The 15,319-nt window shown below is 45.4% G+C and overlaps 2 protein-coding genes and 5 non-coding genes across 7 annotated transcripts; 5 read left to right on the top strand and 2 right to left on the bottom strand.

The window, feature by feature from the left end:
* Positions 1-40: 40 nt before the first annotated feature.
* Positions 41-1,093, bottom strand: LOC134104106 (uncharacterized). Its single transcript, XM_062557424.1, has 4 exons — positions 725-1,093; positions 508-583; positions 271-419; positions 41-79 (listed from the first exon to the last, which is right to left on the bottom strand). The coding sequence occupies exons 1-4, from the start codon at positions 1,091-1,093 to the stop codon at positions 41-43; spliced, it is 633 nt and encodes a 210-aa protein (XP_062413408.1).
* Positions 1,094-3,684: 2,591 nt separating this feature from the next.
* On the top strand, positions 3,685-3,800 carry LOC134104449 (U5 spliceosomal RNA). The gene has a single exon (XR_009941863.1). It is a non-coding gene; the product is annotated as a U5 spliceosomal RNA (small nuclear RNA).
* Positions 3,801-4,334: 534 nt separating this feature from the next.
* On the top strand, positions 4,335-4,525 carry LOC119204735 (U2 spliceosomal RNA). The gene has a single exon (XR_009941740.1). It is a non-coding gene; the product is annotated as a U2 spliceosomal RNA (small nuclear RNA).
* Positions 4,526-4,784: 259 nt separating this feature from the next.
* LOC134104248 (U1 spliceosomal RNA) lies at positions 4,785-4,948 on the top strand. The gene has a single exon (XR_009941689.1). It is a non-coding gene; the product is annotated as a U1 spliceosomal RNA (small nuclear RNA).
* A 1,267-nt stretch (positions 4,949-6,215) lies between these two features.
* LOC119204716 (uncharacterized) lies at positions 6,216-11,677 on the bottom strand. Its single transcript, XM_062557425.1, has 13 exons — positions 11,309-11,677; positions 11,092-11,167; positions 10,855-11,003; positions 10,333-10,462; positions 10,100-10,197; positions 9,826-9,941; positions 9,402-9,738; positions 8,641-9,265; positions 8,366-8,554; positions 7,481-7,950; positions 6,544-7,382; positions 6,384-6,447; positions 6,216-6,278 (listed from the first exon to the last, which is right to left on the bottom strand). The coding sequence occupies exons 1-13, from the start codon at positions 11,675-11,677 to the stop codon at positions 6,216-6,218; spliced, it is 3,525 nt and encodes a 1,174-aa protein (XP_062413409.1).
* A 2,591-nt stretch (positions 11,678-14,268) lies between these two features.
* On the top strand, positions 14,269-14,384 carry LOC134104450 (U5 spliceosomal RNA). Its single transcript, XR_009941864.1, has one exon. It is a non-coding gene; the product is annotated as a U5 spliceosomal RNA (small nuclear RNA).
* Positions 14,385-14,918: 534 nt separating this feature from the next.
* LOC134104305 (U2 spliceosomal RNA) lies at positions 14,919-15,109 on the top strand. Its single transcript, XR_009941742.1, has one exon. It is a non-coding gene; the product is annotated as a U2 spliceosomal RNA (small nuclear RNA).
* Positions 15,110-15,319: the final 210 nt, after the last annotated feature.

Genomic DNA, 15,319 nt, shown 5'->3' on the forward strand with positions numbered 1-15,319 from the left:
ACTTACAGAGGAGTCACTCAGAGTTGATTCCACGGCGGAATCAGGACCCCTGGATGTGGACGGGGTCTCTGTGGGCTGGCTGGTTGACGCGTGCTGGTCCGTCCTCACAGGGGTCTCCGGCTGCTTGGTCCTCACAGGGGTCTCCGGCTGCTTGGTCCTCACAGGGGTCTCCGGCTGCTTGGTCCTCACAGGGGTCTCCGGCTGCTTGGTCCTCACAGGGGTCTCCGGCTGCTTGGTCCTCACAGGGGTCTCCGGCTGCTTGGTCCTCACAGGGGTCTCCGGCTGCCTGGGCCTCACGGGGGTCGTGGGCAGATTTGCCGTCTCAGACTGACTCCTCGGCTTTGTCCTGTCTGTGGGTCGGAAATCCTGGCTCTGCCTGCCAGTTTTGCGACATGGAGGCTCTTGGAACTTCAGCAAGTCTAAGAATTCACCAAACACAATAGTTTTGTATTGTATTATATGTTCCAATGTAGGTTATGATGTCTGTTAATTGTGAATCTCACTAACCTTCAACTTCCTGGCTTGCAGCAACCAATTCAGCGTCATCATCTGCCGAAGATGAGGGATCACACCTAGTGCTAGCCTGCGGTTGGTGCACAACAAATGTAAAGTCTTAGTTTTATGACATATCAGTTATTAATTACCAAAAACCAACAAACTAATTTTGCCTTCTGCATATTCTGCTCTTCATAACTTCATAATGAATAATGTAATCCACCCTCACCTGCTCCTTCTCTTTGAGGTATTTCCTGAACCTCTTCATCTGCACGCTTGTGATGTGGGTCACTGGTGTGTGCAGCCACCTCCTCACAGAAGTGTAGGCCTTGTGTGTGAGCTCCCTCTGCTCAGCACTGAAGTGCTCTGGCCTGTCCTTTTGGGTGAGGTACTGACTGTAAAGCTCCCACATCTCCTCAAAGGTGTAATGCTCAAATCCTTTCTGGCCGTAGATACACCTGTGGATGTTGGCCTCAAGGAGACTGGAGACTTGTGGGAAGCTCTCTGCATATTCTGTGAGGTAGTCCTTCACCCACTGGTTCCCCACCTTTCCTTTTCTCTGTGGGTTTCTAACCTCCAGTCTGTGCTTGTCGAGCATGCTGGAATCATACACTTTAACTTAGTACTTCTATCAGTAATATAACTGCACTTGAGATAATGAAGAAAAAAAATAAACACTCATAATTCATCTATGCAAACAGACAGGCTCATACCAACTATATTCAAAATGCATAGCCTACAATGGTAATAACATGATAACGATATTATAACATTCTTACTATTTCACGTAGCCCACGTCGTTTGCCACAAGCCAGTGAAATGGTGCATTTTCATACTGGCCAAATGGAATAACGAGCTTTCCCAGACACAGCTGACGTGATGGTGCAGAGATTCCTTCTGCTCGAAGCAGCCGCTCTGCGTAGGCCAGGGAAGAGGCCTGCTCCAGCAGCTGGCTTGGAGGTTTGGGGAAGACCATCCTCTTCTCCCTGTAGTCACGGGCCTCTTTGGTAGGTACCACTACAGCCTGTTGCCGATGCCAAGGGGCATCTGGGTTCACGACGCGGATTACTGGGGTCGCCATCTCCTAATGAGCAATCCCACAACAACGACAAAAATATTACTATTGTTTAAAATATTGTAATAATATATGAACAATGTAAGAATGAATGTCAGAGAACAACAGGCTATTGATTTTTATTTTAACACCCAGGGGAGAAGAGAATAAAGTGTCAGGTCAGGATGACAACTGCTGTAACCCTGTTATAACTTAGATTAAGGATCTCTTGAGTTATTATAAAGGGAACTGGTATATCATAACATTATAAATCTTGGGCCTATGAGACTAGCTGATTCCTCTGATAATTAATCAATCTTTAAGATTGTATTCCCTTTGATTAATCTGTTACCAAAGGATGACATGGATATTGAGAAATCATATTCAGTGGTGGGTAATGGAACCATTATGAACTATGATTTCAGCTTCGCTGAGAGATATGAGCCGTCAAGTAACTTAGTTAGCTGGAAATGTAGCTACCTGACATGACCGTCAAGAGCTTGGCCTTGAACGTTATTTGTGGGATAACACCAAATAAAATTTACAATGATGTTTATTATGGAGTATCGCGAGTAAAACCAGAACTTTTTACTGAGAGGTTGAACATGAACTAGCTGCCAAGTTACTTTACCTGCCGCACGACGTCTTGGCCAGCTCGCTCGCTCGCTAGCAAACATTAACTCTCCTCCAAACGACGATAGGGCAGTATAAATAATTATTGCTAAAAATAATTATCAATGATAGCCTGTTTCGCTGTTTCCGCTTATCCTTGATAATTGTCAAGAATAAATTATTTTCAGCTCCGGCGGACTCGTACGATACCGTTTGGGTAGAGGTCTCTCATTGGTCGTCCACAGTCCGCTCCTTAGAGGTCTCTCATTGGTCGTCCACAGTCGGCTCCTGTGATGTGATTGGAAGTCCACAGTCATGTCGACCAATCATAACCCGTAACTGTCTACAGTCACTGTAGACTTTGCACTACTGTGGACTCGACCTCTGCGAATTCCTCAAATGTGGGAATCTCGACTGCATAATTTGTGGTAGTGGGGGACTGCGTCCGCGCTCTCCCCTGATATTAGTGTCAAAGAAAAACCAGTGCTTTCCACTTGGACACATCTCTTTCAACTACTGTTGGTCCCCAAGATTGAGCCTCTTTGCCAACAATGGACCAGTATACTCACCACTGGAGTGTTAAACCACTGAGTGATTGTCTGAATTAACAGTAAACCAACAACATTTCAGGAGGGCCTTACAATTTTTGATTGAAAAAAAATCAATGACTTTTGAGGTTTGTTTTTGGGTGATTCCATTTTCGGACAGAGGTGCCTGAAAGTGAAATCACTGTCTGAATTCAAAGTGAATTCAACAAGAGTTCATCAGGAGCTTGCACGTGTGTGCTCGTGTGCATGCTCTACCCATGGTGGCCCTGAGCTTGTGTGTGAAGTTTGCAGAGTGCGGCTGTCAGTCCAAGACAGGTCTCCAAGAATTTGTGAAACCGACCACTACAAACCGGGAAATGAGTTTGGATTTGGCCTGCAACTCTGTCTTGGTTGGTGCTGAGCTGCTGAAATTTGGACCAGCTCCTCCCGGGGCCCTCAGGGGGGCCACTTTAGATTTTGGGCCCAATAGGAGGTTCCCCTGGGGAAGCTCCCATTGACTCCCATTCAGTCCGAGTGTGTGTGTGTGTGCGTGCACGTGTGTACTTGCGTGCATGCTCTTCCCGTGGTGGCCCTGAGCCTGTGTGTGAAGTTTTCAGAGTGTTTTTGTGGTAGTTGGGGACTGCGTCCGCACTCTCCACTGATACTAGTGTCAAAGAAAAACCAGTGCTTTTCACTTGCACACATCTCTTTGAACTACTGTTGGTCCCCAAGATTGAGCTTCTTTGCCAACAATGGACCTGTTTACTCACCACTGGAGTGTTAAATCACTGAATGATTGTCTGAATTCACAGTAAACCAACAACATTTCAGGAGGGCCTTACAATTTTTGATTGAAAAGAAATCATAGATTTTTTGAGGAAAGGGGGCTGGGAAATGGGTTAGGCTTTGGACACCCGCAGCTCAACCACTCCCTACCGCAAGAGGGATTACTTGTTCCACAGGGATATAGGGCTGCCTTTCACCTGATTGTGCTACTGACTTTGGTTTCTCTTCAATACGCATAAGTCTTTCGCCTTTTACTAAAGACTTCCGTGGAGAGGAACAACAATGAGTTGACCTTATTTTTTGCCAGGCTCTGCTATTTGGCTAAGCCTCATGTACTTGTAAGAAAAAGAAATTAGTAGGATGGAAGAGCCTGTCATTTGAGTAAACTTATTCCTGGAGTCTCTGGTTGAGCTTTGGATCAAGTCTCAAATTACTGTCTGAATTTAGAGTGAAATCAAGATTTAGGCCGGAGCTTACACTTTTGATTGCAAAAAAACGAATGATTTTTGAGGGCTGTTTGGGGTTAGTTCCATTTTAAGACAGAGGTGCCTAAAAGTGAAATCACTCTCTGAATTAGAAGTGAATTCAACAAGAGTTAATCAAGAGCTTACACTTTTGATTGGAAGGAATCAACAAGAGTTCATCAAGAGCTTACACTTTTGATTGGAAGGAATCAACAAGAGTTCATCAAGAGCTTACACTTTTGATTGGAAGGAAATCAAAGATTTTTAAGAATACAGGCTGCGTGGGGAGTGGGATGTTAAGTAACAGGCGACTGCCACGCCCATTTGTATGAGCCGCACCCCGACATTTGAGAGATGCGCTAGTCCGTTGGGTCTGGAGGCAAACATTCATGTGTCATCGCTTCTCGGCCTTTTGGCTAAGATCAAGTGTAGTATCTGTTCTTATCAGTTTAATATCTGATATGTCCTCTATATGAGGACTACATATTAAGCCGATTTTTAGCTCTGGGAGATGAAAAAGGGGCTTGCTCTGCTCACTCCAAGCATTGACCCGGTATTGCAGCACTTCCGGGAACGGTGCAACCTTTATCTTGTGAAAAAAATAACTGGTGACCCAATTCATTGGTGTAGTCTAGGTAGTTGGTTTGCCTCTGTGTACAAGTCTCAACTGGCTGAGACTTTTGGCAAGCAACTGATATGTTTACTCATCAATTGTGCCTTTATTTTGCATTTCACACTGATCACTGATTTTAAATTCACTGATCTGTGAGGACGGTGCCATCTGGGAACCGTCACCCCAAGTGCTCTGTTTGGGAATACCACTCCTGTCTCTGTCACTACCAACTTATACTTACCTGGCAGGGGAGATACCATGATCACAAAGGTGGTTCACCCAGGGCGAGGCTCAGCCATTGCACTCCGGCTGTGTTGACCACTGCGAATGGGGGTGAGCCGTACAGTAGTGCAATTCAATCGAAGACCATTTGCTTACAATCCACAGTAAAACTTGCAAAAATAGCGCCTCCTGGTGGACTACACATGGAATGTTTGATTAATGTTTGTTTACTTCCTGGTAGATCTCTATTGGCTCCTGAGCTGACTATTCATGGAATGTGTGATTAATGTTTGTTTACTTCCTGGTAGTTCTCTATTGGCCCGAGCTGATAGATTAATCCAATTATGCAACATTGTTTTTATTTACTCTATTGCTTTTTTACAGGACTGCTACATGGACTTCCCACCACTGGAATACATGCAAACAATATCACTTCAAATAGTCAATTAAAAGGCGTCCAAAATGTCTTACCTGCTTTTAGTGTCATTTAGACTGATGATCATCTGTATTGATTGCATGACTGGGAAATGTTTTGTTGTTTGTATTTTGATCATTATTGAAACATTTTCTACAGTGGTTTCTCTCACCATGGAAACATATAGACATCGATTTTGTTTAACATACTTATCTGTTTATATTGTTCTTGCTTTTTTTTCTTATTTTGCAGTATCTTATTCCAATTCACCAACTCAAATTTCTCTGTGTAACATGCGTGGCAATAAATGGTTTCTGATTCAGATTGTGATACCTGAAGTTATTATTGAATTGTGCAGAAATAGAAAATCTAGAAAGTATATTTGTAGCTGTTTATCTACTGTTTCTGAACTTATTTAAAATAAAAACTATTCTTGTGAGTTAATGTTTTATATGTGTTGACATGTAATGTGTACCCTTTTTATTTTCAAACTCCCTTATGACAATTGGAAGTGGTTTGATATTTCAGAACTGCCTAATGTTTTTATTCAAAACATATGAGATATTTTAATAAAGGCTTATAAACTTAATCTGGCACCCTATATTTATTTGTGTCTCTTATTTGTAATGGAAATAATGATTAATTTTCCACAACGCTTCACTGTAACACATTCTGCTTTATCAAGTAAAAGGGAGCACAATCATAAATATAACAGTACATCTGTCATAAAAGACACAATATGTAAACTATTTACAACATGCACAGGTATTTTAAGATCTACACTATTTACAACATGCACAGGTATTTTAAGATCTACACTATTTACAACATGCACAGGTATTTTAAGATCTACACTATTTACAACATGCACAGGTATTTTACAGGTATTTTAAGATATAAACTATTTACAACATGCACAGGGATCTTTACGATCTAAACTATTAACAATATGCACCGGGATTTTCACAAATATCTAAACTATACAATATAAAAAACACTGTGATGCAACTGCATAATATGCAGGTTGTCACTGTTTGTCCACAACAGAAATGAAGTGTTCGTAGCTGTCGTACACTGTTTTGTCCAGACCCTTGGAAGTTGACATCAATGTCACAGGGCAGAAAACCTTTCTTTTGTATTTTTTATGTCCCTGGGTCGGTCGGCCACAGCATGTACATAGAGGGAGTTTGTGCACCCGCGACACCTCGACTCCAACTGCAGAGGGTTGATCCATACTTTTTCGCTTGTACTGCGTGGATCTTGCCCAGGATGGTAAGCTTAAATCACAAGCAGTAGGCGGAGATGGCAGTGGAGGATGCGCAGGCAATATATGCCGAGTGGAGGGGCCAGCGCACTCAATGTTGGCTGTGGAGACAGATGTGGAGGGCAGAGGTCTGGTGATGGTGGAGGTGGCAGGGGTGGTTTTAACAGGCAGTTTCAGGAGTGGCAGTGGTGGTTGAGGCCGGGAGAGAGGCATCATCATGTCCGTCCTTCCCTTCAACACCTTAGTCCCTGCCGTGCTGGGCGTGGGCATGTACTCCATCAGAGGGTAGAGTGGTGGAGGGAGGACTGACGGCTGGTGGGGTGCTGGAGGGAGGTCAGCAGATGAAATTGAGGTGATCTTCGTTACAGTGGAGGACTGTTTTGTGGCATTCATGTTGAGGAGGCGCTCCTGACGTCGGATGAAGTCCCGCACGGTTTTAATGTTAATCTTTGGAAGGGGAATGCCAGCTTTGCACAGGATCGGATCCTCCACCAGAATCCGGTGCTGGATTCTTTCATATGACTTACAAATTGTGCTTTTCTCGGGACTGCAGCGAGATCCTTGAGGGGAGCGCAGCCACAGCAGTTTAATCAGTGTGTACATCAGCCTGTTGTGTTGAGCGCTGACGTCTTGTTGAGCCGGTGCGTAGCGCTTAGCCATCTTAAGCTTCTGAATCACAGCAGCATCAACCAGATCGTCTCTCTTAGTGCGGCAGTAGAGCGTGTTGCCCCAGTGCGTTCTGTAGAGCTGGTTGAACTGCTGCGGCTGCTTGTCGTGCTCCTCCACGGCGTTCCAGGCTTCGAGGACCTTGTTCCTCTGCTCAGTGGAAAGAGTCAGCTTGTCCTCTGTAAGGCTGATTTCCACCAGAGCAGAGCAGAACTTTTCCAGCCTTTCAAAGCCAGGAAGCGGGTTTGAACTGCAGGCATCAACCTGTTGACAAGTTTCCATATAAAAGTTCCAATGAGCACGTTATCACGTTAGCAATCAATGCATTGCATTTACATTTGACCACATATACATATACTCACAAAGGCTGGAGGGTCCACAGTTGCGGTTTCGTTGCTGGTGAGGTTAATGTGGGGCAGGATGGCATCCAACACGTCGGCACCAGCCTCCCCGTCGCTCTGGTAGGCTTCGTCGGCTTCTGGATCTGGGTTGGGCTGCCCATGCTGAACCACCTCCTCCTCTGGACCAGGTCCATCATTGATGATGTCCACGAGAGAAAATGGTTCAGATTCACCTGTGCTTTGGCTGAATAAATATTCCAACCCCAGCAACTCGTTGGAAGCAACATTGGCGGGGGCCCGGAAATTCTCCTCCACAGTCTCGCCGAACAGCTGCTGACAGCGGGTGTTGAGGCGGTCAATGAGCGGTGCAGAGTATGTCCTGTGGTTCCGTCCTTTGCCACCAAACACGGCGTCTGAACTCCTGTCCGAATTCCACCGCGCAATGCCACTCATCAGGTAAACCTGATAGGGCCGGGCTGCACAATGGGGACCTGAGTAGAGCAAAGTTAAGTTTTAATGTCAATTTGTCTTAATAACTCCACACTAGTACACAGCTGGTACACATGAGAGTAAAACCTTCACCTTGAGCTGGAATGTAACTAAGTACATTTAATTAAGTGATGAAGTCAAGTCCACCTTATTTTATCATTTTCATTTGAAGCTACTTACATGTCAATATATCTCTTTCAGACTATAACTTCTCATCCCCATCCTGTCCAGTGAAACATCCCCAAAAGTGTTGCTATTGTAAGAAGAAGAAGAATAAAGTGTTTTATCTTTAATGAATCAATAGTTCAGTCTGTACTTTCTCTCTTTCAGTGGTCGTGTTGTTTGGGAAGCTAGTAGAATATTGTCAAAGTCACATGATTTATTTTTTCCAACTATACAGACAACACTAGGCATCACCTGGAATCATGTGTGGCAGCGATTTGTGGAATCCTTCCAGGCTGTTGCTTCCACGCAGACATTTGTAATAGGGAACATCCACATTGTTGATTGTTGTGGTACGGGCCACCCTATACATGTTCATGCCTGGTGGATCCTGGATGCATTCGAGGTGTCGCTGCTGGCCTGCCCACATCTCATCGATAGCCTCTGTAAATACACATGCATAAAGTGTGTTATGTTCACTACTCTATTTTTAATGTTGTAATAACTTTTTTTTGGGGGGTGTTTAATACCTGGTGTTTTGAAGAGGCTAACTCCGCTCTCGTCCAGCCCAACGGGACCTTTCAGCTCCTCGATGGCCAATTGGATGAGCCGAAAGGTCTCCTGAGCACCGAGTGTGACCCTCCTCACGTGGTGCTTGAGCTGATCCCTGGTGATGTGGCAGCGGACAATGTCCTCGTCTGAGACCGAGGTAAGACTGGCCGGGTTCTTGGCTCTGATGGCTTTGATGAGCAGCTCCAGGTCTGGGCGGTTGTAGGCCAGGACTGCCCCAGCTAGAGCAGACTTGAACACCGCATACTTACAGTGGGACTCTGTGCGTATGGCTGCGTCAAACCTGTGGATCCAGTGGAAAATGTCCAGCCGCACAACCATCCCATTGTCCACCCAGGAACGGAACAAAGTCTCCACTCCTGTTGGGCCTTGAGACCGGCAACACCCACGGTCCACGTAGAGGAGCTTGGGGACAGGCTGATTGGCCAGCCGGAACCTCTCCATGACTCCACTGCACATGGGTGTGAGCCGCGGAGTGGACTCCTCACAAGTCAGCACAAAGGTCACTATCTGTGAGTGCTCGTTCCCAATGCTGGTGAACCACTCGGCTGAGCCTCGACCTTCCCCAGACAGCTTCTTGACCACCTGAAAAAATAACATTTCAGGTTTGAATTGTATGAACCCACTTATGGATTCTGTTGATGTTGGGTTTTTTTCAAACATTTTGACTTCAGACGTTAAGGCATTATGTTGTGGGCATTATTTGTTTTGATTGACATACTTTCTTAGTGGAGTCCATTTTCAGTGCTGTGCCAAAAGTGGAGAGGATCTGGCTTCGGTAATCTTGCACATTGTCCGCCTCTGCCAGCAGGAAGGCGTGACGCAGGAGCCGTGCAGAGGGAAGGTCTCTCTGAGCAGGTGGAGCCTGGAATGCGTGGCCTAATGCGGAGACGATTCCGCCCGGTTGCGCTACGGTCATGAGGAGTGTGGTGTACAGGTCCTTATGTTGAAGATACTCCTCAACATGACTCTCCTGTACCTGCCTCCACACCTTGACCATAGTGTTACCTTCGGTCCTGTCCCTCAGAAGGCGCACCACGTTCTTATCCACCCCACGCCTGTGAGCAGATTCATGAGCAGCGTGGTGAGGTTTATTTCTCTGAAGTTAGTCTGTCAAACGCACAAAATATGTTTAGTATACTCACTTGCTGGTGAGGATGGCAGGGAACAGAGCTTGATGAGCCTCACTAAGTTGAGATAAAATAGCCCGATCCCATGCAAGCCATCGGCCCACTGTGCCACCTCCTCCACTCCTGGCGGCCTTTGTGCAGGGTCCACAGCACAGGACCTCAGTGACCAATGTGTACCAGCTGGACACATCGCAAATGTGACGTACCTATAGTAGATATTATATTATTATCAGATATTTTGCATATATGTTTACATACGTAGTAAGAACACACGTGCAGTGATTCATACTCTGTGGTGGAAGCCAGACTTGTAGAGGTGTACATCCCTCCCGTGCCCGACGCAGTCATCCCCTCGAGGGCACTTCAGCGAGTATCGCCAAACTCCAACTGGACGCCACACAAAAACACGGCTCCGGAAAAAAAGGTGTGGTGTTGGCACTGCTCCCTTCACATAGCCAGGAGGTTCAGGTGGATAAAACCACATGCGGTCGGATTTCATCACCCGGCGCCTCTTTAACTGACCAGATTTATGCTGAAATATCTGAACAGGGGTGAACAGGCCTCTTTCTGCGTCCTCTTTTAGCCAGGATATGTCTGCTGATGGGACACCATTGGGGTTTTCCCACAAACGGACCCAGCCCTCCAGCTCCACCTGGAACGCAGAAACAAAACATTTGGTTATTTTTGTCTAAAAATGATTGCTAAAACATGAAACCAATTACAACATTTAAAACAAATGTCTAATTTACTTTGTTTGCATATAGTGTGAATATCACTTACAGAGGAGTCACTCAGAGTTGATTCCACGGCGGAATCAGGACCCCTGGATGTGGACGGGGTCTCTGTGGGCTGGCTGGTTGACGCGTGCTGGTCCGTCCTCACAGGGGTCTCCGGCTGCTTGGTCCTCACAGGGGTCTCCGGCTGCTTGGTCCTCACAGGGGTCTCCGGCTGCTTGGTCCTCACAGGGGTCTCCGGCTGCTTGGTCCTCACAGGGGTCTCCGGCTGCTTGGTCCTCACAGGGGTCTCCGGCTGCTTGGTCCTCACAGGGGTCTCCGGCTGCCTGGGCCTCACGGGGGTCGTGGGCAGATTTGCCGTCTCAGACTGACTCCTCGGCTTTGTCCTGTCTGTGGGTCGGAAATCCTGGCTCTGCCTGCCAGTTTTGCGACATGGAGGCTCTTGGAACTTCAGCAAGTCTAAGAATTCACCAAACACAATAGTTTTGTATTGTATTATATGTTCCAATGTAGGTTATGATGTCTGTTAATTGTGAATCTCACTAACCTTCAACTTCCTGGCTTGCAGCAACCAATTCAGCGTCATCATCTGCCGAAGATGAGGGATCACACCTAGTGCTAGCCTGCGGTTGGTGCACAACAAATGTAAAGTCTTAGTTTTATGACATATCAGTTATTAATTACCAAAAACCAACAAACTAATTTTGCCTTCTGCATATTCTGCTCTTCATAACTTCATAATGAATAATGTAATCCACCCTCACCTGCTCCTTCTCTTTGAGGTATTTCCTGAACCTCTTCATCTGCACGCTTGTGATGTGGGTCACTGGTGTGTGCAGCCACCTCCTCACAGAAGTGTAGGCCTTGTGTGTGAGCTCCCTCTGCTCAGCACTGAAGTGCTCTGGCCTGTCCTTTTGGGTGAGGTACTGACTGTAAAGCTCCCACATCTCCTCAAAGGTGTAATGCTCAAATCCTTTCTGGCCGTAGATACACCTGTGGATGTTGGCCTCAAGGAGACTGGAGACTTGTGGGAAGCTCTCTGCATATTCTGTGAGGTAGTCCTTCACCCACTGGTTCCCCACCTTTCCTTTTCTCTGTGGGTTTCTAACCTCCAGTCTGTGCTTGTCGAGCATGCTGGAATCATACACTTTAACTTAGTACTTCTATCAGTAATATAACTGCACTTGAGATAATGAAGAAAAAAAATAAACACTCATAATTCATCTATGCAAACAGACAGGCTCATACCAACTATATTCAAAATGCATAGCCTACAATGGTAATAACATGATAACGATATTATAACATTCTTACTATTTCACGTAGCCCACGTCGTTTGCCACAAGCCAGTGAAATGGTGCATTTTCATACTGGCCAAATGGAATAACGAGCTTTCCCAGACACAGCTGACGTGATGGTGCAGAGATTCCTTCTGCTCGAAGCAGCCGCTCTGCGTAGGCCAGGGAAGAGGCCTGCTCCAGCAGCTGGCTTGGAGGTTTGGGGAAGACCATCCTCTTCTCCCTGTAGTCACGGGCCTCTTTGGTAGGTACCACTACAGCCTGTTGCCGATGCCAAGGGGCATCTGGGTTCACGACGCGGATTACTGGGGTCGCCATCTCCTAATGAGCAATCCCACAACAACGACAAAAATATTACTATTGTTTAAAATATTGTAATAATATATGAACAATGTAAGAATGAATGTCAGAGAACAACAGGCTATTGATTTTTATTTTAACACCCAGGGGAGAAGAGAATAAAGTGTCAGGTCAGGATGACAACTGCTGTAACCCTGTTATAACTTAGATTAAGGATCTCTTGAGTTATTATAAAGGGAACTGGTATATCATAACATTATAAATCTTGGGCCTATGAGACTAGCTGATTCCTCTGATAATTAATCAATCTTTAAGATTGTATTCCCTTTGATTAATCTGTTACCAAAGGATGACATGGATATTGAGAAATCATATTCAGTGGTGGGTAATGGAACCATTATGAACTATGATTTCAGCTTCGCTGAGAGATATGAGCCGTCAAGTAACTTAGTTAGCTGGAAATGTAGCTACCTGACATGACCGTCAAGAGCTTGGCCTTGAACGTTATTTGTGGGATAACACCAAATAAAATTTACAATGATGTTTATTATGGAGTATCGCGAGTAAAACCAGAACTTTTTACTGAGAGGTTGAACATGAACTAGCTGCCAAGTTACTTTACCTGCCGCACGACGTCTTGGCCAGCTCGCTCGCTCGCTAGCAAACATTAACTCTCCTCCAAACGACGATAGGGCAGTATAAATAATTATTGCTAAAAATAATTATCAATGATAGCCTGTTTCGCTGTTTCCGCTTATCCTTGATAATTGTCAAGAATAAATTATTTTCAGCTCCGGCGGACTCGTACGATACCGTTTGGGTAGAGGTCTCTCATTGGTCGTCCACAGTCCGCTCCTTAGAGGTCTCTCATTGGTCGTCCACAGTCGGCTCCTGTGATGTGATTGGAAGTCCACAGTCATGTCGACCAATCATAACCCGTAACTGTCTACAGTCACTGTAGACTTTGCACTACTGTGGACTCGACCTCTGCGAATTCCTCAAATGTGGGAATCTCGACTGCATAATTTGTGGTAGTGGGGGACTGCGTCCGCGCTCTCCCCTGATATTAGTGTCAAAGAAAAACCAGTGCTTTCCACTTGGACACATCTCTTTCAACTACTGTTGGTCCCCAAGATTGAGCCTCTTTGCCAACAATGGACCAGTATACTCACCACTGGAGTGTTAAACCACTGAGTGATTGTCTGAATTAACAGTAAACCAACAACATTTCAGGAGGGCCTTACAATTTTTGATTGAAAAAAAATCAATGACTTTTGAGGTTTGTTTTTGGGTGATTCCATTTTCGGACAGAGGTGCCTGAAAGTGAAATCACTGTCTGAATTCAAAGTGAATTCAACAAGAGTTCATCAGGAGCTTGCACGTGTGTGCTCGTGTGCATGCTCTACCCATGGTGGCCCTGAGCTTGTGTGTGAAGTTTGCAGAGTGCGGCTGTCAGTCCAAGACAGGTCTCCAAGAATTTGTGAAACCGACCACTACAAACCGGGAAATGAGTTTGGATTTGGCCTGCAACTCTGTCTTGGTTGGTGCTGAGCTGCTGAAATTTGGACCAGCTCCTCCCGGGGCCCTCAGGGGGGCCACTTTAGATTTTGGGCCCAATAGGAGGTTCCCCTGGGGAAGCTCCCATTGACTCCCATTCAGTCCGAGTGTGTGTGTGTGTGCGTGCACGTGTGTACTTGCGTGCATGCTCTTCCCGTGGTGGCCCTGAGCCTGTGTGTGAAGTTTTCAGAGTGTTTTTGTGGTAGTTGGGGACTGCGTCCGCACTCTCCACTGATACTAGTGTCAAAGAAAAACCAGTGCTTTTCACTTGCACACATCTCTTTGAACTACTGTTGGTCCCCAAGATTGAGCTTCTTTGCCAACAATGGACCTGTTTACTCACCACTGGAGTGTTAAATCACTGAATGATTGTCTGAATTCACAGTAAACCAACAACATTTCAGGAGGGCCTTACAATTTTTGATTGAAAAGAAATCATAGATTTTTTGAGGAAAGGGGGCTGGGAAATGGGTTAGGCTTTGGACACCCGCAGCTCAACCACTCCCTACCGCAAGAGGGATTACTTGTTCCACAGGGATATAGGGCTGCCTTTCACCTGATTGTGCTACTGACTTTGGTTTCTCTTCAATACGCATAAGTCTTTCGCCTTTTACTAAAGACTTCCGTGGAGAGGAACAACAATGAGTTGACCTTATTTTTTGCCAGGCTCTGCTATTTGGCTAAGCCTCATGTACTTGTAAGAAAAAGAAATTAGTAGGATGGAAGAGCCTGTCATTTGAGTAAACTTATTCCTGGAGTCTCTGGTTGAGCTTTGGATCAAGTCTCAAATTACTGTCTGAATTTAGAGTGAAATCAAGATTTAGGCCGGAGCTTACACTTTTGATTGCAAAAAAACGAATGATTTTTGAGGGCTGTTTGGGGTTAGTTCCATTTTAAGACAGAGGTGCCTAAAAGTGAAATCACTCTCTGAATTAGAAGTGAATTCAACAAGAGTTAATCAAGAGCTTACACTTTTGATTGGAAGGAATCAACAAGAGTTCATCAAGAGCTTACACTTTTGATTGGAAGGAATCAACAAGAGTTCATCAAGAGCTTACACTTTTGATTGGAAGGAAATCAAAGATTTTTAAGAATACAGGCTGCGTGGGGAGTGGGATGTTAAGTAACAGGCGACTGCCACGCCCATTTGTATGAGCCGCACCCCGACATTTGAGAGATGCGCTAGTCCGTTGGGTCTGGAGGCAAACATTCATGTGTCATCGCTTCTCGGCCTTTTGGCTAAGATCAAGTGTAGTATCTGTTCTTATCAGTTTAATATCTGATATGTCCTCTATATGAGGACTACATATTAAGCCGATTTTTAGCTCTGGGAGATGAAAAAGGGGCTTGCTCTGCTCACTCCAAGCATTGACCCGGTATTGCAGCACTTCCGGGAACGGTGCAACCTTTATCTTGTGAAAAAAATAACTGGTGACCCAATTCATTGGTGTAGTCTAGGTAGTTGGTTTGCCTCTGTGTACAAGTCTCAACTGGCTGAGACTTTTGGCAAGCAACTGATATGTTTACTCATCAATTGTGCCTTTATTTTGCATTTCACACTGATCACTGATTTTAAATTCACTGATCTGTGAGGACGGTGCCATCTGGGAACCGTCACCC

Source organism: Pungitius pungitius, chromosome 14 (assembly GCF_949316345.1).
Source record: "Pungitius pungitius chromosome 14, fPunPun2.1, whole genome shotgun sequence".
NCBI lineage: Eukaryota > Metazoa > Chordata > Actinopteri > Perciformes > Gasterosteidae > Pungitius > Pungitius pungitius.